Raw genomic sequence first — 23,082 nt, 5'->3', positions numbered from 1 at the left:
CAGTTCTTGTGAGTCATAGCATTGCATTTTCTTTTGCTATCCATAGGGTGAGCCTGGCAAACAAGGTCCATCTGGTTCCCCTGGTGAACGTGGTCCTCCTGGCCCAGTTGGACCCCCTGGATTGGCTGGACCCCCTGGTGAAGCTGGACGTGAGGTATGTGTTCATTTTTCTAGAAGAGTTTGATGCTCCCAACTCTCCTCATCATTTTCATTTCTTTGTGGAAGTTTATTCTTATCAAACTTCCTACTATTAATTTCAAAACTAGAAATGTGTAGCTTCACCATCCCTCAGAGGTAGAACACATGTTCAGTGTCATACAGGATGTCCCCAGTTCAATTCTTAAACTCTCTAGCTAAAAGAGCAGTAAGAATTTCATGAAAGATCTGTGTTTGAGACCTTAGAGGGCTTTAAAGTATCAGACAGGTGGAGGCTAAATGAACCAGTGGTTGGATTCAGAACAAGGGAGTTTCAGGAAAAGAAAATGATTAGATATATGAAATGACAATGACTAGATATATGAAAATCTTGAATTCGGTCTTTAGCATTCAAAACTCCTGTTTAAAACATTTCTGCTAAAGACCTTGGAGGGATACTCTTATTTGCCTCGGGATAGAGCCATTTCATTGGAGAGCCTGGAATTCTTTGTCAGGATAGGATTCTAAATTCTCTATTGTGCTCAAGTTCAAATCTGACTTTTCTTGCTTAATTTGTCTCCCTTCTTTCTTGGTTCATAGGGTGCTCCCGGTGCTGAAGGTGCTCCTGGACGTGATGGTGCTGCTGGTCCCAAGGTGAGTTATTAAGTATTTGCATGAATCACATACCAAGTATCAAGAATTTTCCAATGCTAAAAGATAACCAAATTCAAATAAATCATATTCAAATCATATTTGAAATAAGGGCTGACTTCACACTGATTTTCTCCCTTTGCCTTTCCCAAATAGGGTGATCGTGGTGAGAGTGGCCCAGCTGGTGCTCCTGGTGCTCCTGGTGCCCCTGGTGCCCCTGGCCCTGTTGGCCCTGCTGGCAAGAACGGAGAGCGTGGTGAGAGTGTAAGTAAATTTTTTTCATTCTTGTGTCATGTTTTAAATGTAGCAAAAGAAATCTTTTTCCAAACACCAGACTGATCCTTTCTTGTTCCAAGAGTTGTGCTTCCATAGGCATAAGAGAATATTTGTCCAAAACAACTGATTTCCAATTGATTTTCATGTTCCAAAGATCAAGCTTACTTTTCTTATTGATAAAATGTCATTGATTCTTCTCTAAATGTCCAGTTAGACTCATAATTGTGGAAACAAAAGAGGAATTGAAGCTACTGTCCCGTTTAAAAAAAATAGATTTGCTCCTTGTAAAGTAAAATATTATTCAGTTTCAGACTACTTCTTGCTTGAAAAGAAACAGTCCTATAGAATGACTGATTTCTCAAGGAAATGAATAGCAAATGGAAATACTTAATTAATGATGTGAATATTTTCTTCTCTTCTTTTCTCCAGGGTCCTGCTGGTCCTGCTGGTCCCGCTGGTCCTGCTGGTGCTCGTGGTCCTGCTGTAAGTTGGAGTTTCAAAATATTTCTTTTTCTCAAAAGAAAACCACATAATTTAAAAGTTATTCTTGTTATTATGTTAGATGTTTTTCCAAGAGTTTTGCCATTGTACAGCACTGAATGAATGTAGTTGACTTTGTTGTTGTCCACATACAGTATATGCCCGTGCTGGCGAACCTATGGCACGGGTGCCAGAGGCGGCACTCAGAGCTCTCTCTGTGGGCATGTGCACCATCGCCCCGGTCCTAGGCCTTCAACTGGGTTTCATAAAACCTTTTCACGTGAAGCCTCTGCTGCCATGTGCAAAAAAAAAAAAGGTTCAATCAATCAGTCAATTTCAACTTCTTGCGGGGGAAAAAAAGACCTTGCAAAGTTGGAATTGATTGATTGAATTTTTTAGTCCCACCCAGTCTGCCGCAGCCACACCCATCCAGTGGGTCACAATCAACCAATTGGCCACGCCCACCCAATGGCCACACCCACCCAGCACCCGACGATGCATAAGTGGGTTTTGGGTTGCAGTTTGGGCACTCAGTCTCTAAAAGGTTCGTCATCACTGGTATATGCTATTTTTGCCTTAGGGTAATAAGACAGCAAAAGATATTTTCAGTATCAAAAATGTCTACACACAGAAATGCCATCAATAGGTTTTGCTTTGTTTGTTAAAGACGATTTGTAAAACCTTTCTTCTGGTCTATTCCCAGGGTCCACAAGGTGCTCGTGGTGACAAGGGTGAGACTGGTGAACAAGGTGAAAGAGGCATGAAGGGACACAGAGGATTCTCTGGTCTTCAGGGTCCCCCTGGCCCCCCTGTGAGTACCTCTAATTGAGCAAGAATAAGATTCAACTCTCTTTTTTTAGCTCTAGTTGGTTAAAAAAATGGGAGGGATATATCATGGGTTTTATGTTAGTCCATTACGTTAGTCAATTCCCATGTCTGTCCCATTGTCTTAAAATTTCAGATATGAATTCATGTGTAATTTATTACAATGTAGACTTTTTAAAAAAAACCCACAGATTTTGTAGTTGTTCATGCTCACAATTTAAAAAAGAATATTCCAATTCAAACAAATTTCCTGATCCAAATATCTTTTTAAGGAGTTTAACTCAATGCTGTAGTTTTGTAGAAATGATTAAATGGAACCTCCAATGTTTAGAATGTAGACAGGTTTCTGAGCACAGGCAGCAAGGAAGAGAAAGATGTACACTTTTCTGCTTTGGATGCAAGTTCTCAACTAAGCTGCAATTGTACTGTACAAAAATTGCAATTTGTTTCTAAAAGGAAATGCTGCCTATTGAAATCATTTTGGTTTTAAAACTACTTCTACAAGTTTTCCTCCTATAGGGATATCAGCTTTTGAACAATACCAGAACTATCTGCCCTCATCAACTATTTTTTCTTTACAAATCAATTTACAAATTAATAAGTTCAAATTTACCACTTTGAAGTCAATGCCTGTAGGAGACCAGTATAATGCAGTAGACCTCAAAATGTGTTGCATATTGTGTTTTCTGATAATAATAGACAGGTTTGAGGCCACCCAATTAGCAGAGAAATACAGACATTTAAAAACATCAGCATTTGGTTAATATTCTCCCTTGGTGCAGAAAAGTATTTCTCCATAGTGTGATATCTTCAAGCATTTAGGTGATCACAAAAGACTGTATACAGACAAATAGATGTGTATTTGTGCACTGCCTATGTATTGATTCCCTGGGCCCATGAGAAAAGCCATTTGCCAGAGAGTGAGAAATATTATGGGCAATTAAAAAGCCCAACATTTCATGTTAAATGTAATGAGATGCATTTCACTTATTTTTTTCCATTGTTAATGTCAGGACTTCAGCTTTCTCACTCATCATTGTATTAAGATAACCAGTTATCCATCCAGATGATTTGGTAATTGATTGTTTCTTTTCTGGCCTAGGGCTCTTCTGGTGAACAAGGTCCCTCTGGTGCTTCTGGCCCTGCTGGTCCAAGAGTAAGTATCTGGTGTGTTATAACCATCCAGGATGGATAAGGGAACTCTGAGAACGGCGTAAAATCTCTTAAATCTGATCCTAGAAAGAATGAATTATTGCAAAATGAGGATGACATAAAACTCTAGTAGAGCCACTTGAGGGGGGGAAAAAAGAAGGCTGTAATTTTGTTGAGACAAATATCAGAAATATATTTCTATAGTGAATTGGATTCTAATGCTCAGAAAACATATAGGTATTATTTCAGAAGAAAAGAGAGGCATCATGTTATAAAATAAGACTTAGATGTGTCAAGCTGGCTGTGTCTTATTTTAGCTTTTTTTGCTTTTCCATCTTATGTCAAATGCTCACTAATAATGTATTTTTCTCTTCTTGACAGGGTCCCCCTGGATCTTCTGGTTCCCCTGGCAAAGATGGTCTGAATGGTCTCCCTGGTCCCATTGGCCCACCTGGACCTCGTGGTCGTACTGGTGATGTTGGCCCTGCTGTATGTAATATTTCTAGAAATATCATAACAGAGCTACAATGAGGTGAAAAGATCTTTGCCTTTAATTCTTATTCTTCTCATATTCTTCCTGCAGGGTCCTCCTGGACCTCCTGGACCTCCTGGTCCCCCAGGCCCACCTAGCGGTGGCTTTGACTTCAGCTTCCTGCCCCAACCTCCTCAAGAGAAAGCTCATGATGGTGGCCGCTACTACAGAGCTGATGATGCTAATGTAATGCGTGACCGTGACCTGGAAGTTGACACTACCCTCAAGAGCCTATCTCTCCAGATTGAGAACATCCGTAGCCCTGAAGGAACCCGTAAAAACCCAGCCCGTAGTTGCCGTGACCTGAAGATGTGCCACGGAGAATGGAAGAGTGGTAAGTGCAGGACAAATCATATCTGAGATTCTAGAACAGTATTTTCTGCTATGAATGATCCTCGTGTCTGAAGATGTTGTCTTTTGCTGTCAGAATTGTTTTTTCTTTTTTGCACTGCTGATCTTTTTCTTGCATGCTTTCATTAACTATTTCATTATTCACAACATAGCTATTGATTCAGCTGGGATCAGGAAGAAATTATTTCCTTGAACAGAATATTCAGAACTTTCATAAATATTAATTCTATTAAGATTTTCTTTCTGCAGAGTATGATCTGCATTTATCTTAGTGAGATTCTCTTTCCAAGAGAGTTACAACAAATTAACAACTGTGGCCTGTTCCAACTCTTAAAAGAGAAGTAACTTAAGTTAGAACATTCTTTCTTCTGTCAATTAGTAATAGTGGAAACTGATGTAATAACATCTACTTTTATTGCACATGGTCATGCCCTGCCAATAATCCTTAGGCCCATTATTGTACAGAAGATATCTCCACCAGTACCACTACCACCATCAAATGTTGCATATATTTTAGGAGATGGAGAGGCCACTTGGACAGTTTTTAAGAACAAAGAACCTATAGCATGGGAAGATGCTATAGAAAAGAAGAAACAAGGAAGATAAAGTTAGCCAGTCAGTCTGCTTTAAAGGAGGAAATAAATGAGAATTGTGTCCCTTCCAAGATCATTGTCTGTCAAATTACTCATTTATTTTTTTTCATAAATAGGTATGTACTGGATTGACCCCAACCAAGGCTGCACTCTGGATGCCATCCAAGTCTACTGTAATATGGAGACTGGAGCGAGCTGTATCTCTCCAACTCAGGCCACTGTTGCACAGAAGAACTGGTACATCAGCACGAATCCTAAGGAGAAGAAACATGTCTGGTTTGGAGAGACTATGGCCGATGGTTTCCAGGTGAGACAGGAAACAATAAGCAACAAGTTGCTTCTGGGTGTCATGGAAGGATTTTTACAGGAGATGAGGTAAATATTATTTCACTTTTTTTTTTCTTTTGGTAGTTTGAATATGGCAGTGAAGGATCCAACCCAGCTGATGTTGCCATCCAACTGACCTTCTTGCGCCTGATGTCCACTGAGGCTTCCCAGAACATCACCTACCACTGCAAGAACAGCATAGCTTACATGGATCAACTGACTGGAAACCTGAAGAAGTCTCTGCTCCTCCAGGGCTCCAATGACATTGAGATGAGAGGAGAGGGCAATAGCCGTTTCACCTATTCAGTCATTGAGGACGGCTGCACGGTGAGTCTTCAGGTCCTTTTGATGAGGCAGCTGGCTTGCAGCAAATCACAGGGACATCACCTGTTTTTTGAAATTGTCCTAGACATAGGCAGAAATATTCAAATATGCTATATTCTGCTGTATATGTGGGAAGGCCAATCTTTTCCATCTCTCTGCATCAAAACTTGTTGGTGAGTTTAGTACCAGTCACTGTCTCTCTACTCAATGCATCTCACAGGGTTGTTATGGTGGGGAAAATAGGAGGAAGAAGGAGTATTGAGTATATTTGCCACCTTGGGTTATTTATAAAAATAATAAATTTGAGATAAATAAATAAAGATCTGTCCTCTATTTGGATCTTTGCAGAATAGCAAAATATCTATACTTGTAGCTAAGTCTTGACTAATATTCTTAGGAGTGGGAGCTGCTTTGCACTTGAAATCAGGATTAAAGAACTCAGGTCTCTGATGAATGCCTTGATGACAATCTTTTTACTACATCAAGAAACATTTGTAATTTCATACCACTTTCATTTCCTTTACAGAGTCACACCAACACTTGGGGAAAGACAGTCATTGAATACAAGACAATAAAAACTTCCCGGTTGCCCATCATTGATGTGGCTCCAATGGACATTGGTGCTCCAGACCAGGAATTCGGCTTTGATATTGGATCAGCCTGCTTCTTGTAAACCCCAAAGGAAACCTGACAGTTTTAAAAATAAAATAAAAAACAGCCAAAAAAGAAGGAAATTTCACATGGACTTGAATTTGTGTCTTTTTCTATCCATCATCTCTAAAACTATTTTCATTTCCGTTAAAAAAAAACAAAAAAAGCATTAAACCAAAAAAAAATAAAAATAAATGACTTTTGAAAAATAATTAAGGAAGTGCATCCACTTGCTTGACTTTTTTTTTAATTAGAGTCACAGAAGACAGAATGGCTTGATTTTACCTTCTTCATTTTTAAAATCATGTAATATCTTGGGATCACAATTTGCACATTCCAAAAATATATATATAGATACCCTACAAAATGATAAAAATCAGTACAAACTAACAAACACCTGAATATTAACTACAATTCTTGGGGGGAGGGGAATCTGTTGCTTCCAAAGCAACAAAAAAGCAATGCTAAACTAGTCTTACAGCCTGCCCATAACATCTTCCTAATTATTGTAAACTTACTCCTTAACCTGGAAGTGAAAAAAGACCTCAAAATTTCCTTACAGGCCATCTTTCTCTGCTGGCAATTTTACATTTTTAAATCTGTTTTTATACAGAACAATACCATAGAAAAGATTATTCTTTCAGCCATTGTAAGTGCGTTTTTTTTTTTTTCTGTTTTGTTCAGCCGGCAATAGAAAGGAATTTAACTACTTCTAACTATAGGTGTGGCAGTGAATGGTTTTCAACACAAATACAAATTTGGACAAATGTTAACAGCTAATAATGCTGGTATACCTGCAAAAAAAGGTTGGAGGTTATGTTTTTTAAAAAAGCAGAACAAATGGGAAAAAAAGGTTTAAGAGCTACAAATGTGTTGTCGGTGAACAAGTAAAGAAAAATAAATGGCTAATACAGAAAGCAGAGAAAATGTAATGTTAAATGTATATTATTATTGTAATGGACAGCTACCTCACAATTGTGATTTCCAAGTTCTTTGTGGGAGTTTTGGAGGTTTTTTTTTTCAATGCCATCACCAGGCTGAGGGGGAGCAGGGAAGAAGGCAGGGTTCTAAGTTTAGCAAAAGGTGCTAACTGTGTCTATTTTATTTTATTTTATTCTTTTAACCTGCTATGTTAATAATGTCCAGGTCCCATGGAATTATTTTTGAAGTGGTGAAATTTAAAATAACTTTTGCTCCAAGCAAATTCTGTTGCTAAGAGCAGCCTGTTTGGTGCTATAGAAATGAAAGTATTAGAAGAGAGGAGGGAGGAGAATTACTTGCCCAAAGATACTTGTGAATTCTCAAACGGTGCTAATTTTCTTAACAAGCAAAAAAAAAACAAAACCCCAGGATGACCAAAAATAATAATAATAATGAAACATTGCTGCAAGGGATCAAGGTCTGAAAATTTTCAGTTGTTGTCTTGTAAAGCAGTGGATTCCTTGCCTTTTTTCCCATCCATCCAGGTCTTCTCCATCACCATCCCTCTTCCTTTTTTTCTCCCCTTCTTTTTTTCACTCCACAAGCAGATTCTTGTGCTGACTCTTCTTACTCTTCAATGGTCTTCACTCATTGCTAAAAACACAACCTTTTCCTTTCTTCTATCTCTTCTTTGCTTTCAACCTCTGTCATCTCAACTCTTCTTCTTCTTTTTCCTGTGGGTTCAAGTTCAAGCAAATCCATTCTTCTCTGTAACAAGAGGCAGATGTTCTAGGGAGTATGACCGACCGAAGATTCTGTACCTATTTTGTATATGTATAATAATTTGAGATGTTTTTAATTATTTTGACTGCTGAAATAAAGCATGTGAAATGATCCAAAAATATCAGTTGTTCTTCAGACTTTTCTGTCATGCAAGGCCAGCAGATGGCTGGGGTGCTGGCTGATGGGAGGGAGTGGGACCATAGTTTATATACATTTCGGAAATATCCACACTTGCAAGCATAACAGCCTTTAAATAAGGCTATCAGATCCTTCAAATAGTCACCCAGATATTTTTCAGGTCAGATCTGATAGATTTACCATTGAAGAAATATACCAACCCTGCCTTCTTAGAAGGAATCATGAGGCTAGATTTGTAAGGATTCTGGTAAATATTCTTGCTCTTCCTTTCTATGTTCCTCAGTAGAAGAAGCCATGGCAATTAAAAAAAAAACATTATTCTGTAAGAATATATAACTCTAGTCAGAGAAAAGGAGTCCAAAAAGGCTTAGTAGTTTTTCTTTACAATTATTCCTTTCCTACTTCTATTGTTTCTTACTTTGCTTGCTCTGTCCTGCTTCTCCTTATATGCCAATTATTCATTTCTCCTGCTATTCCCCTTCAGTGACATCTAGAGTTTTTCACTATTTCCCTCACTTTAGAGCATCATCGTGGAGTTTGCCATTTTTTAAAACTGGCCTGGCTCCTGCCCCTTCTAACACCATTAAAAATCACCAATATTAAGCAAAAATGGCTCCTGCATGGTTTTCTCTTGGCTCCTTACTCCAAATAAAAATTCACTTACTATGTTGGTGCCTCTCTATTTGTCAGGGCCTAACAGAGTAATAGAAATGAACAATTCATTTCTCCCCTTGCTTTGACATTTTCTACCTCTCTGAATTTTCTCTTATTTTATCATAAAGACCTCCCCCACATTTCTCTCTCCCCCCTCCCCCCCTCTTTTTAAATAAAAAAAGCTGAAAGTTTTGTTAAGGAAGGGGAACCCCAAATAGGTAAAATATTACTTGATTATAACTACAGAAAAATAAAGTGATGGGACAAAGGATCAATGGCTGCAAGATTAGGAGAAATAAGGTAGTAGACTTACCGAAATGCTCAGACATGGTACTGACATGATCCTGAAAACAAATCCAAGACCCAAGAACTGATACTTTTCCTCCCTGGATCTTGCCACATAGAATTGGTAGTCAGCTTTTACAGATTCCACACCTCCTTTCTTTTTCTCCAGCATCATGAGGTAGATATCCTTGCTTCAATACAAACTTGGGTAGTTTTTTCTTCATCTGTTCTTCTTCATATTATTCTAGGATATTCATTCTCATCCTCACCTTTCTCTCCATTTTCATTTTATGCTCCCTACTTATGATTTTCTTATGATTTTATTTTTCCTTTAACATGCTCTGTTATAGTTCTTTTGACTTCTCGGAGAACTTTGCAAATGGGGTTGAACTTTCCTCCTTCTTGCTTACCTGATATTCTGAGGATGAAAAAAAAAATCCCCGTCTAATGGGGCATCCTCTTCCCCCCCACCTGCCAAGAAAGTTGAACAACGTTCAATAGCCCTCATTCAGAAGCTAGCAGGGAGTGGGTTTCTTTGTATGAAAGGCTTCTTTATAAACAGATGCTGGAGGCATCATGCATAGCAAATATTTTGCCCTACCAAAAAGAAGCCGGATAGAAAAATACACAGCTGGCCTCCAAAACTCATGAATATTGAGTTATAATACATACTGCACACAGTGAATAGATAGGGTTCTGCATTTAGATCAAGGCTCAAATGCAAGTCATGAAACAACTGTTTCAATATCTTTTCCCTCCGATGCTGCCAACATCTCTCTGTCTTCAAGGCTTCTTAGTCTTTTGTTCAAGCCATTCCATAGAAATATATCTAGCAAAACTTCCTCGTCTTTCCTATTGCCATTTGATATTTCATCCTGCTCTTGTCTTTATTATTCTGTCTCCCCCCCCCCTCAATTTCTCAGTAGTGGACCTTTTATTCCTGCAAGCATTAAATATGGATTTAACTAAAAGTAGCCTATCCATTACCCAAGGAACTCAATTCTGATAAATAAAGCTGAACTAAAATCTTCCAATGTTGCTATGTTGAAATTTTCTTCCACAATTTTTTCAACCATTCTTTTCAATCTGAGGACGCATTTTAAAGGAGCATTTCCATAAGATTCTAATTGGTAGGGCATGAAGTACTTATACTTAATCCTCTTCCAATGTGAAGTCTTCCTTCATCCCAATGATATTGCCTGAGCCAACCCACATTCATCTCAGCTCCTGCTCCAGAGGAAAGGCTGCCAAGGCCATTCTTCTGGAGATGCAGGTACTCAGCTTCCCTTTTGCAGGAACGCTCGACTTCACATTTCCTGCTTGTGAAATTTTCCTCCTCCATCTAAAGTCCAGGAACTATAATGTTTTGATTTTTTTTCTGCTTAGGAGTTGGTGGCTCCTTCCCCCCCACACACACACACAGTTATCTTCCCCCCCCCCCACTCATTGCAAAAGAAAACACAACAGGAAGAATGTTTGCTATTGCCATAAAACTGTTCCTAGATCTGACTCAGTGAGTTTGGGGCATATATCAATTCAGATAATGTTGAGGATCTTTCTTTTGTTTAGTTCTCTTGGCATCTGCTGCTACTTCTCTCCTGATCTTAGGTTGGGCGATGCCAGAGAGAGGATTTTTTTTTTTTCAATTGGTATAGGCCTGGTGGTTCATATCTTTAGTCTCTCCGGCTTCCTTTCTATACTACTTCTTCCTCCTTTTCCTTCTTAACAAGACAAGAAAAGTCAGGGATGCAAGTTGTCTACTAGGACATAACTGCTACTGGAATGTGTAACAATAAGCAAAGTAAGCTTTATTTATCCTTTTATATCTTAAGCATGGACCTTTAGATATTCTTAGTGGGTTTAGAACTATTCACATTCTTGAACTCTGTTAAATCTGGATCACAGTGAACAAATCAGGTCTATTAATTAGAAAAGTTCAAAAAGCAAGGGAGGAGTTAAATCATTCTTTGGGTGTCTGGGTGTAGCATCTAGATCAGTGGTTCTCAACCTGTGGGTCGGGACCCCATTTGGGGTCGAACGACCATTTCACGTGGGTCGCCAAACAACGCAGTCCGCCATTTTTTCCTCTTTTCCTTAGCTGTGCTACTCCCTTTTATTCTATTGGCTTTTGAAAGCCAATAGAATAGACTCTCTTGAATAGAGTCTAATTCTATTGGCTTTCAAAAGCCAATAGGAATTGTCCAGGCTGTCTCTGCCCTGCTGAGCCCGCCAAAAGTCCCATTCTGCAAATGGTGCTGCACCAGTTGAGTAGTCCTCGACTTACGACCAGTTGAGTAGTCCTCAACTTACAACCGGTTGGGGGTCGCGGCATTAAAAAGGTTGAGAACCACTGATCTAGATTAAAAACTACATCTTTGCAGAGGGGGAGAATCCAAGATAGATGCTCTGTGTATGTCTGCCTAGGAAGAAAAGAAGAAGAAAATAGGTTGAGATTAAACTGAGAATCTCCTAAAGTTTCAGTTCTCAAACCATGCAATGTAGTGCTCCAGGGCATTGCAAGACATTTTGCTACTTAAGAAACAGAACTAATTGTGAGTTCACAACAGCCCCAAGGCATCATAGTACAAAATTTGGGAACCACTAGGGAATACCGTGAAATGATTATTAAGACATTCAGGGTGCCAAGGACTTGAGAGAGTTGAGGAAACTCCATTCTAGACAAATAGTGGGTAGAGTCAGTGGTGGGATTCAGCCAGTTTGTGCCAGTTCAGCTGAACCGGTAGCTAATTTTTGTTGCCCAGGCCCAGAATGGACTTGCAGAAGCGGCATCCACACAGAGAACCAGTTGTTCACATATTTGAATCCCACCACTGGGTAGAGTGATAGAAAAGAAAAGACACAGAATCAGTCTTTCTTTCTGCAACCTACTGCATTGCTTTCTTGTGATCAGCAGGTTATAAAATGCTGGACAATCAGCTCATTAGATTTGGACTCCCATCAAAATGAACCTCATTTTAGCTGAGCTTTGATATACAGCTTGGGCTATGGGGTCCAAAGAATAATCAGGGAAACAAACATACATAGAGGGACACAAAATTTTGCAAAACCTTTTCTAGAAAGTGAGGAAAGCTGAGCACATCACCAGTATAGAGAAGAGACAGAAACTACTCAAGTGTATGAATACAATTAGGATTAATAAATATCAGATACAGACTGTGGAGGCTCTGGTACTAATATGAATGAAGGAGCTGAAAAGAAAGAAAGGCAGTGGGAGAGGGCAGATCAAAGAACTGGCCTGTCAGACCTGACCCAGCTAGGTCCCTAGGAAAGAAAGACCCTTGACTCCATTTGGTTGAAGTGATAGGCTCTTTTACTAAGGATCAGAGGTTGCAGCAAAAGCAAGGCTACATCTGAGTATTCCCACACAAAAATTACAGGGTTTCCCTTTCCCTGATCCCCCTCCCCGACCAGATTATGTTTCAATGACATCCTAGTGTGATGTTTTGGGAACTGCTTTAATGTCACCTGCATCTTGAAGTGGTTTCACATTCTTTCCCAGGCCGGGCATCCTTGAGCAGCTGGATTATTCCAGTTTGACACCTCTGATTCCTGTCAGCGTATTTCCCTCCCTGCTTACAAACTTCTTCTTTCCTCCAGCTGAACTTCCCCAAATTCCTCTGCCCTTCTCCCTCCATTTATGGCAGGATGTCAGCAGAGCACAGTGAAGTGGTTGAAGATGGCAGAGCTGATACTATCTAGGAATGGCAGAGATTGAATGACGACCATCACAACATTCTGTAGAAAATCTCTAACTAGAATAAAAAATAATAAACAAAAACATCAGGAGAGAAATCTTATTCAGAGTGAAAAAATTTTTGGGGGGGAGAGGACTTTAAACACATTCACTATACTTGCTGACTATCTTATACTAAGGATCAACATTCTTCCCTTAATTTTTTGCTCACAAACCATCAACAGAGCAGGACATATTTCTGGATTTAGTTATGTTGCCAACCTCTTTGGCTTCATGAAGCCAAAGAAGGGTGAGATTCTGAACAGCATTTCTTTCTGCTTTGTTAATCTGTGGGTTGGCACACAACAGCATCAAAGAGAGCCCAAAAGCATGGATGATGGCTATTGCTGCTGAATGCCTCTCATTTCTCTGAGTTTCTTTTGCTATCTGCCTCTCCAGCAAGCCTGTCTGCCTGGATTGTGGGTGGGGTATCAAAAAAATCAAGATAGTAGTTCTAATAATGCAATCAAAACCACTCTATTTTACAATGGTTGCGTGTTCAGAACGTGTTGCGTGTTCCTGTGAAAAGCTCCAACAGGTTAGAAGGGCTATGGCCTTGGCAGCTCATTTGTGGTTTCACTGTACAGACATAAATACTGCAGAAGAATGAGTGTAGAACCTGGGGATGAAGTAAAAAGTGGAATTACCCTAGAATCCCTACATAGTCACAAGCAGATTACCCTCCTTGAATTCTTTTGACCCTTATCTAGCCCCAGGCAGATGCTAACTATTAGTTGAGAAGATTCCTGAGCATAAACTTTTTAGCAATAAATCAGTTTAATTGGACTTTCAAGTCTTCTGCACCTGACACATATAATGTTTGCTTCTTATTCCCAATTGCCCACAATGACAATTCAAGATGAGCATTAGTATCATGGGACTCCAACAATGTGCTCTTGCCTGGCAGCATCTGAAGGGAGCTCAGTATTTATGCCTGAACTTGACAAACCAATCATCTTTTAACCTGAACTGAGAAGACATATTTTTAATGTTGGCCAGAAACCACCAAGGAGACTGAAAATAACCATTTTTAGGAGCAAAGGGTAGATATGGTAAGCTAAAACTGATCAGAATCTTTGAGAAGAGTGGAAATGAAAGTGTGATGTATGTAAGGAAGAGTGCCATTCATGGACATAAACTAAGCTTTTTGGTGCAATAAACCTGCTATCTATAGGTATGGTATAGTGGTTAAGATACAAAGAGCTCAGAGACTTTGATATGAAATTTATCTGAAGGATCATTTATCTCCAGTTGTTTCTTCCTGTTCAGTTTGAGTAAACAAGATGGGTGCAGACTAGAGGCTATCAATTAAATAATATCATTTTGTGTGATCCAAGAAGCATGAAATTCCTGTCCGCTGGAATTATTTCTTCCCAGAAATTTGGGTGGTTGCTATCCTCATATTAATTCAGGAAAGTACTAAACATCTGGTTTTTCTCCCAGTGATTGTGGTTCCTTTTGCTTGTTTTGTTTTGGTCTTGCTTTGAATACATTGCTATTTAGTTAGTTGTAATTTGTATGTTTTTTATATACATATTTTCAGGGGGATGTCCTAGTTGTAACTACCCAGAATTATTTGAGAATTGGGCAGCCCAAGAGCAAAATAAACTAATAGTTTCCCTTTTGTTCATAGAACTTTAGTGGATGACGTTGGGCCAGATAGGACCTCTTAGTCAATCCATTCCACATAATTGTCATTGTGAGGAAAATCTGGAGGAAGGACTTCTGTCTTTACTACCTTGAACCTCTGGACAAAAGGGAAGATGACAGTGAGGATGATGATGATGATGAAATCACTGTCTCTTAATTTTATTGTCCAAATATTTCTATCCAGCTCTTCTAATATGTTTTAATTATTGGGACTGGCTTATACAATTTGTCTCATCCCATGCATCTAACTGCAGTACATAAGAAGAGTATGTTACACAAATTATTCTCAAGTCACATATGTGCATTAGAAAAGCTGGATAGAAATATGTATGGATGTATTGTTGGATAGGCTGCTAATGACATTTATATAAATAAAATTGGGTTGTTGAGGTATTTTGTATATACAAAATGAGTTAAGAATCAAATGCTTTCTTTCCAAGGTGAATTAAACTCAAATAATGCCAGACATCAAACTTTTTACTGAATGTGCAGCATTTAACAAGTATATAAATACAAATGCTAATTGCTATTGAAATATCATATCCACCCATAGAGCCATTCTATTTTGTCTTCCACTTCCCACTGAACAGTTGGATTAAAACATTCAAACTGGAAGAATAGCTGTAACATCTCAAATTTATTTATGATGGTTGCAATGCAGTGTCCCGGGGTCATGTGATCACCTTTTGTGACCTTCTGACAAGCAAAATCAATGGGAAAGCCAGATTCATCTAACTACCATGCCACAAACGTAACAACTTACAGTCCTTGACTTATGACCACAGTTGGGATCAGAATTTCTGTTGGCTAAAACAGGTGGCTACTAAATGAGTTATGCCTGATTTTTACAACCTTTTTTTTGCCCTAGTTGTTAAACAAGTCATTACAGTTCTTAAGTGAATCAAGTGATCATTATGTGAGGGTCACAACTGTAGGGACCATTTGTAAATCACTTTTTTTAGTGCAGCTATAATAGTCACTAAATGAAAGATTGTAAATTGAGGACTTCCTAGCATTCACTTTTGCAGTGGTAAAGAAATGACAATTGTTCTGAACATTCAAAAGCATGTTATTCCAGTTATGTCCTTGATATTAACCAGTAAGCATGAATAACACACCTACAGATAAAGCTCTGAAATGAATTATGGGAACATATACCCACTGTGCTGAGCCTTTGAATGCTGAAGTGCAGCTGTTATCTTGACTACCCTATTTCTTGTTTAGGCAAACAGAACAAATTTTAGTAAACCTTTGTGTAGTATTTTCCCATCTCAGGTGAAATAATATTTCAATATATCTTCCAAACATACCATTGCTCATAGAAAAGGCATGAGTAGTATATAATATCAACAGCTGTTGAAAGAAGCAAAGATGACTACATACAAGAACACACTTCTGCTTTGTTATATGGGAGCCAAATTTGGAATCTCAGGAATGGGTTACTTAAGAAATATATGTTGTGGAAAAAAAGAGGTAGGGTCAAGGATAACTAAATGATGAGCAATCATGAATTGCATATAAAAATGAGTTATCAGTATGAAACTGATAATATCAGTGTGGGGTGGTTTGCTTATGCGGAGAGAGTATTCTGCAAAACAAATGAGTGAATGGGCTGAGAAGAATAAGAAGTGGTTTGATAGGACTAGAAAAGGAAAAGAAAGAAGAGCAAAGGATAATACGTGAACCAATACAATGTTATGGTCGAAATAAGGATAATATGCCTGCATGTATATTTTTATTTAAATCATTTTTGTACTAATCCCCAACTATAAGATCTCAAACTGATTTACAATTTGTAAAGAGGGTTCCCAAGGATGGAAAGAAAAAGAGCTACAATGAATCCTTATTTTCATTAAATTTAGTTCTATTTTCATTTTTCTTTTGGGGTCTCATGTCTTTTTTTGCATGTAGGCTACTTCTTACTTGTTTTCTATATTTTGTACAATGTTTTTTACTCAAAACGATATGATATGATGGTTATGTGAATGTAAATATTATTTATAAAGAAATCCAGGTTTTGCCAATTTATTCACTGAGAAAAGCAAAATACAGGACAAAGAGTTTATCTTTTATCATGCCAAGTTACAACAGAAAGATAGAGGGAAATTATTTATTGTGTAATATCAGACATATATTAATTGTGATTTCTTTTGACAAGAAGTTTAGAAAATACAGTTTTGTGGGAAAGCTAAGCATCTCTAACACACAGCATTACTATACTAACTTTGAATATCTCCTATCCATTGAATGTGTAGCAACAAAAGGACTCTAACCCACCCTATAAACGTAGACCAAGAATTACTGAATAAATATATATCATTCATTTCCAAGCTTCACTGTTATCAACATAAAAAACTGCAACAAACTCAAATCTCTCATGCCAAGCTTTGTCAACAGTTGTCTCAATCTTGAGAAACATCTTTGGTGGAAAAACCCTTCTCAGTGAAAATGGGCACAGACTGACCTGTTGAGAGAGAGAAAAAACCCATAGTTTAAAATGCAACCTGATAATACCAAGTTTCTTCTTGTTTTATCTAGGGGAAGGGGAGAGCAATAGAATTGCTACACACAGATTTTGCATCCTGCTATCTGGATTCTTTGCCTAAAACCAAATGGCTGGGGATATGGACAGGCAGATTCATACAGATGATACAAACCTGATCAATTATTCATTGTTGAGCCAAGATGAGAGGCACCTGGGCATTGTCATAGTGGTTACTTTGCATGGGATTTGTTCTCTCACCCGTACGGACATTAAACATGGGCAAAGTGGAGAGGGGACGGGGCACCTCCCGAGTACCAGCCATCTGCCTCAGTTCCTCTGTATTGTCATGAATAGTGTGATGATGCACCATTTGGATGCTGCAGGAGAAGAAATAAATGGAACAGAACTAAATCAAATGAAATAACAGTATTGCAGTCATTAACCAGCAGAAAGAAAAAAAAGAAAAAATAACCAGGATACCCCAAAATAAATGAGCAAAACACAGAAAAATATGCTTCATTCTTATTAGTTAAAGCTAACCTAAAATGTAGAATTATAGAGCCCCAGACAATTTTGAGGAAGATACGGTACATTAGCTGACATTTTAAAAAAGACCAGTGGATACTGTTGAAGCAAAGCTATTCCCTACTCAGGGGTAGACAACCTTGGCTCTTTTATGACTCGTGGACTTCAACTCCCAGAATTCCTGAGCCAGCCAAAGTCATAAAAGAGCCTACCCCTGCCCTACTCAGACAAGTTCAGTTGCTCTTTATTATTCTTTGTCTAATTTTGGATGCCACCACACAGAACCTGAGAATCTTACATTATTTTATTATTATAGGTTGTCCTCGATTTATGACACAATGGAGCCCAAAATTTCTGTTGCTAAGAGAGACAGTTGTTAAAGTGAGTTTTGTCACATTTTACAATCTTTCTTGCCACAGTTGTTAAGCGAATCGCTGCAATTATTAAGTTAGTAACATAAGTTAACATATGTTGCCGGGGGCTGGTCTTAGTCATGTTATCTGGAGCGAGTTTGAGCCTGTGACCCCTGATGAAGTGGACAAGGCCGTGAGGGCAATGAATGCCGCCACCTGTTTATTGGACCCGTGCCCCTCCTGGCTGGTTTCTGCCAGTAGGGAGGTGACACGAGGCTGGCTCCAGGCGATAATCAACGCCTCCTTGATGGAGGGGTCTTTCCCGCAACCTTTAAAGGAAGCGGTGGTGAGGCCCCTCCTCAAGAAGCCTTCCCTGGACCCAGCTGTTTTGAAGAACTTTCGTCCTGTCTCCAACCTCCCCTTTGTGGAGAAGGTTGTAGAGAAGGTGGTGGCGTCCCAACTCTTGCGATCCTTGGATGAAACTAATTATCTGGACCCTTTTCAATCTGGTTTCAGGCCTGGCTACAGCACTGAGACTACTTTGGTCGCACTGACCGATGACCTCTGGCGAGCCCGGGATAGGGGTCATTCCTCTATCTTGGTGCTTCTTGACCTCTCAGTGGCTTTCGATACCATTGACCATGGTATCCTTCTGCGTCGTCTCGGAGAGGTGGGGGTGGGCGGCACCGTATTACGGTGGTTCTCCTCCTACCTCTCTGACAGGTCGCAGTCGGTGTTGGTGGGGGACAGAGATCGACCCCTAGGCGCCTCGATCACGGGGTGCCTCAGGGCTCGGTCCTGTCCTCCCTCCTTTTTAACATCTACATGAAAGCGCTGGGTGAGATCATTCGGCGACACGGGGTGAGGTATCATCAGTACGCGGATGATACCCAATTGTATATCTCCACCCCGTGTCCTTTCAGTGAAGCAGTCGACGTGATGTGCCGGTGCCTGGAAGATGTGAGGGTCTGGATGAGGGTGAACAGGCTTAGACTCAACCCTGACAAGACTGAGTGGCTCTGGGTCTTGCCTCCCGAAGGTCAACTTGATGGTCCATCATTAGTCCTGGGGGGGGTAAATTTACCTCCCTCAGTGCAGGCACGCAACTTGGGTGTCCTCCTGGACTCACAGCTAAATTTGGAACAACATCTATCGGCTGTGGCCAGGGGGACCTTTGCCCAGGTTTGCCTGGTGCACCAGTTGCGGCCTTATTTGGACCGGGAGGCTTTACTCACGGTCACTCATGCCCTTGTCACCTCAAGACTGGATTACTGTAATGTGCTCTACATGGGGCTACCCTTGAAGAGCGTTCGGAGGCTGCAGTTGGTTCAGAATGCAGCCGCGAGAGCGATTGTGGGCGCGCCAAGGTACGCCCACGTGTCACCTATCCTCCACGAGCTGCACTGGCTTCCTGTGGGTCTCCGGACGCAATTCAAGGTGTTGGTTATCACCTTTAAAGCCCTTCATGGCATAGGACCAGGTTACTTACAGGACCGCATACTGCCGCACAGTTCCCAGAGACCAGTGAGGTCCCACAGATTGGGCCTCCTTCAGGTCCTGTCGGCCAGACAATGTCGGCTGGCGGGCCCTCGGGGAAGGGCCTTTTCTGTGGTGGCTCCGACCTGGTGGAATCAACTTCCCCCCTAGATTCGAACTACTCCCACCCTGCCGGCCTTTAAGAAAGCCATTAAAACTCTCCTGTTCCGGCAGGCCTGGGGCTGATGTCCCCGGGGGGGGGGATATGATTGGACATGCTGTATGAATGTATATTGTTTTATTGTCATATTATTGTTTTAAATTTTGTACGCCGCCCTGAGTCCCTCGGGATTGGGCGGCATATAAATTTTAGAAATAAATAAATAAATAAGAAATAAATTGTTAAGTGAATCCAGCTTCCCCATTGACTTTGCTAGTCAGAAGGTCAGAAATGGTGATCACATGACCCCAGAACACTGCAACCGTCATAAATATAAATCAGTTGCCAAGAGTCTTAATTTTTATCATGTGACCATGGGGATGCTGCAATGATTGTAAATCTGAAAAACAGTTATAAGTCAGTGCCATTGTAATTTGAATGGTCACTAAACAAATGGTTATAAGTTGAGGACTACATTTAATTTCAGAAAATAAAAATTGCTTTTACTGCTGGTCATTGTATCCTGTTTTTTATTACTCAGATCTTTTTGTATATTCCAGATAGGAGTACTGTGTGTAATTATTACATCGGACTAAGATAAAACCCCTTCTCTGATTGGGAGTATCAAGGTGGGCGAGTTACAGGGCTGGCACCAGGATGTATCTCTGACTATCCATCATGGGAAGCTGAATAGTACTACCTGCATTTGATGGCTGCAGGTATATATTGACTTCCACTGGTATAATAAAGTCTTAGAAGAGCATCTTAAGGGGGGAGGGTCCTTAAATCAGACCAACTTGCAAAGCTTATGTATTGGAATGGGTCCAACAGTAGCCTTATAAGCTATGTAATTGTATTTGGAAATGTTTAGTTTCTTGACTCTTTTAAAGCTTCCCCCCCCCCAAGTTGATTGTGATCATTTCCCACTTATTCTGTGCTTGAGGGGCTCTTGGTGCTCTCTGAACTTGGTTGTTTCTCACAGACATTTCATTACCCAAACTAGGTGACATCATCGGTGCTAGTAAAGAGTGGGGTTTGATCTCAGTTTATATTCTAGTGGTTTGCCTGGTCAGTGTTGGTGGGGATGGTCTTGAAGGTTCTTTGGTTGGGCAATTTATTGTCAGCTTGCTTGGCAGTTCCTTGATTGTGACATTGTTTACTTCTTGATTGTTGGTCTAATGTTAATCTTGGAGTTAATCTATATTTATCTGGGTGTTGATTGATAGTTTGATCTGGTGCTGTTGCATCTTTTGGTTTCCTTAGGATGTTTTGAAGGGCTTGATTTAGTTTGTGTGCTATGCTGATTCCATGAGATTGTAATAGCAGGCTGGTGGCTTCTGAAATGTTCTTGATGTGTGACAGTGTTATTCTTTTTATGGTTTGGAATCACATGGAATGAATGCACACAAGCCAACTAAAGCTCTTCAAAATATTTTAAATAAATAAAAAAAACCAGCAATCTCAAAAGAAGAAAAAAGAACTCATCTACAACATACAGTATAATGACTGCAACAGGCAGAAGACTGGAAGAACACATCCATGAACACCAACCAACAGTTAGAAGACATGATAAAAACTCTTTAATTTCATAACATATGGACAGACTTAACCATAGTTTCAACTGTGACCATCCTAGACCAAGCCAAGTCCAAAAACACCAGGGAATTTCTAGAAGCCTGGCACTCTGACAAATTAGCCTCAATACACACATAGACATAAACAATATCTATATGCTATGAAAAAAAAGGACAACCAACAGGTCAAAAAGAGAGCAAAAAGTCCAAGACATCTCCCCATTAGCAATCAACACCCAGATGAACATAGATTAATTCCAAGATTAACATTACATCAACAATCAAGGAATAAACAATACTACAATCAAGGAACTGCCAAGCAAGCTGACAATAAATTGCCCAACCAAAGAACCTTCAAGACCATCTCCACCAACACTGACCAGGCAAACCATTAGAATATAAACTGAGATCAAACCCCACTCTTTACTAGCACCGATGATGTCACCTAGTTTGGGTAATGAAATGTCTGTGAGAAACAACCAAGCTCAGAGAGCACCAAGAGCCCCTCAAGCACAGAATAAGTGGGAAATGATCACAATCAACTTGGGGGGGGGGCAAGCTTTAAAAGAGTCATAGTTTATATGGCTACTTTTGGACCCATTGCAATATATAAGCTCTGCAAGTTGGTCTGATTTCAGGGGCCTATTTAAGATGGAAAGATTCAGTGTTGGTTCTTTGGACTAGGCATAAGCCTGCAAAGTTTGCTTTCAGCTCCTATATTTTCCATGCACATGGAAGAAAGTCGAATTCTAAATTAGGTTGATGAGATTATATTGTGCATAAACAGTTTCATTGCCTTGGCCAAGCCTAGAATTTAAGTCTCCCCCTACCAATATATGTGCAATGGCATGCATTAAGTACACTGTTCAAGTAATATTCAATAAACTGCTGACTGTTTTCTTCTTAAAGATAGAAAATATACTGTACCTTAACTATTACTAGAGTGCAATATCCTAATTTAATCTCTACTGATATGGCATATTATTCAGGCTGATGATTAACAATATACCTAGAATTTCCTTTATGTTTGTCTCTACCTTCTTCCACTACAACATTTAGAGAGTAAGCTGTATATCCATTTAATGTTAGGGCTGTTGGAACCAGGTTTCTTGCAGCAAGACGATATCAAATGTAGTTATAAAGCTTATGAAGGTAATATCTGCATTTGGACAACCAGTTAGCCACATTCCAACTAATTAGAGTAACTGTGTTCTGGTGGCCCTCATGTCAGTTCTCTTTATGGCTCTGAAACCAAGCCTGTGTATATGTCATAGGAGGCAGATTCTGGTTCTGATAAAGACCTTTCTGATATGATATATTCTATCTGGGGTACAGTAACCCACGTCCCTCCTTGAAGTTGCATCCCTTGAGGTTCAAAGTTTCCTCTCTTCTGAATTATATATAAGCAGCAGCTGAATGTTAGGTGATCCCTTCTTCATATTTTCATGACTAGTAGCTTTGTCCAATCCTGACAGTAATAATGGATTTATAGAACATTGATTAGGGGGGAATTAAGCCACTAACAGCTTTTTCTTTTATTAAAGTAGAATCTAAGTCATGATCTAAGCAGGGAGCTAGCAACTTCCCTCCAAATAGATGAGATGATGATTCATCATTATCCAGAAAGTTAATTTGTGTATCAGAATCCTCATCTAGATTTGTATTGGAGGCATAAGAAATTCTGCCTTTGGAGAATAGTTTTCCCCTCTTGGAGTTGCCTTAAGCAGTTAGAGTGGGGAATTATCTCTTATCTGAGCTGTTATCACTTAAGTCCAGCTGAGGGATAAGAAATGTCAATGGTGAAGTTTGTTGGTTTAAAATCTGGAGTATGTTCTGTAGATCTATTACTTGAACATTGTGAGCTACTAGGAAAGAGGAATTTTTTTATAGTAATTCTTTCAAAGAGTAATTGCATTCTCTCTGCACCGGGATGATGGTTTCTGTGATAATTTTCCTCTGCTCTTGACAAGAAGCTGTATCCATATTGATTATGTGGAGAATGTAGCTGAAACAGGTGTCTAAAAATT

The 23,082-nt window shown here is 39.6% G+C and overlaps 2 protein-coding genes across 6 annotated transcripts in view; one reads left to right on the top strand and one right to left on the bottom strand.

Moving 5' to 3' along the window:
- COL1A1 (collagen type I alpha 1 chain) overlaps nucleotides 1-8,120 on the top strand; it is a 39,683-nt gene extending 31,563 nt beyond the window's left edge. For both annotated transcript variants that reach the window (XM_039333156.1, XM_039333155.1), the window contains 11 exons: nucleotides 47-154; nucleotides 736-789; nucleotides 943-1,050; nucleotides 1,492-1,545; nucleotides 2,246-2,353; nucleotides 3,470-3,523; nucleotides 3,901-4,008; nucleotides 4,103-4,385; nucleotides 5,112-5,302; nucleotides 5,407-5,649; nucleotides 6,173-8,120. In XM_039333156.1, the coding sequence (XP_039189090.1) occupies nucleotides 47-154; nucleotides 736-789; nucleotides 943-1,050; nucleotides 1,492-1,545; nucleotides 2,246-2,353; nucleotides 3,470-3,523; nucleotides 3,901-4,008; nucleotides 4,103-4,385; nucleotides 5,112-5,302; nucleotides 5,407-5,649; nucleotides 6,173-6,319 (1,458 nt within the window). In that variant the 3' untranslated portion in view covers nucleotides 6,320-8,120. The remainder of the gene's footprint in view (nucleotides 1-46; nucleotides 155-735; nucleotides 790-942; nucleotides 1,051-1,491; nucleotides 1,546-2,245; nucleotides 2,354-3,469; nucleotides 3,524-3,900; nucleotides 4,009-4,102; nucleotides 4,386-5,111; nucleotides 5,303-5,406; nucleotides 5,650-6,172) is intronic.
- An 8,084-nt stretch (nucleotides 8,121-16,204) lies between these two features.
- Nucleotides 16,205-23,082, bottom strand: part of SGCA (sarcoglycan alpha) — a 48,902-nt gene continuing 42,024 nt past the window's right edge. For 2 of the 4 annotated variants that reach the window (XM_039333076.1, XM_039333077.1), the window contains 2 exons: nucleotides 17,140-17,344; nucleotides 16,205-16,946 (listed from right to left, as the gene is read on the bottom strand). In XM_039333076.1, the coding sequence (XP_039189010.1) occupies nucleotides 17,152-17,344 (193 nt within the window). In that variant the 3' untranslated portion in view covers nucleotides 16,205-16,946; nucleotides 17,140-17,151. The remainder of the gene's footprint in view (nucleotides 16,947-17,139; nucleotides 17,345-23,082) is intronic. The other 2 variants (XM_039333078.1, XM_039333079.1) reach the window with 1 other exon arrangement.

This window comes from Crotalus tigris, unplaced genomic scaffold (genome assembly GCF_016545835.1).
Source record: "Crotalus tigris isolate CLP2741 ecotype Arizona unplaced genomic scaffold, ASM1654583v1 scf7180000024472.5447098, whole genome shotgun sequence".
Taxonomy (NCBI): Eukaryota; Metazoa; Chordata; class Lepidosauria; order Squamata; family Viperidae; genus Crotalus; species Crotalus tigris.
The sequence above is the reverse complement of the archived record's forward strand: the minus strand, read 5'-3'. Positions and strand labels throughout refer to the sequence as shown.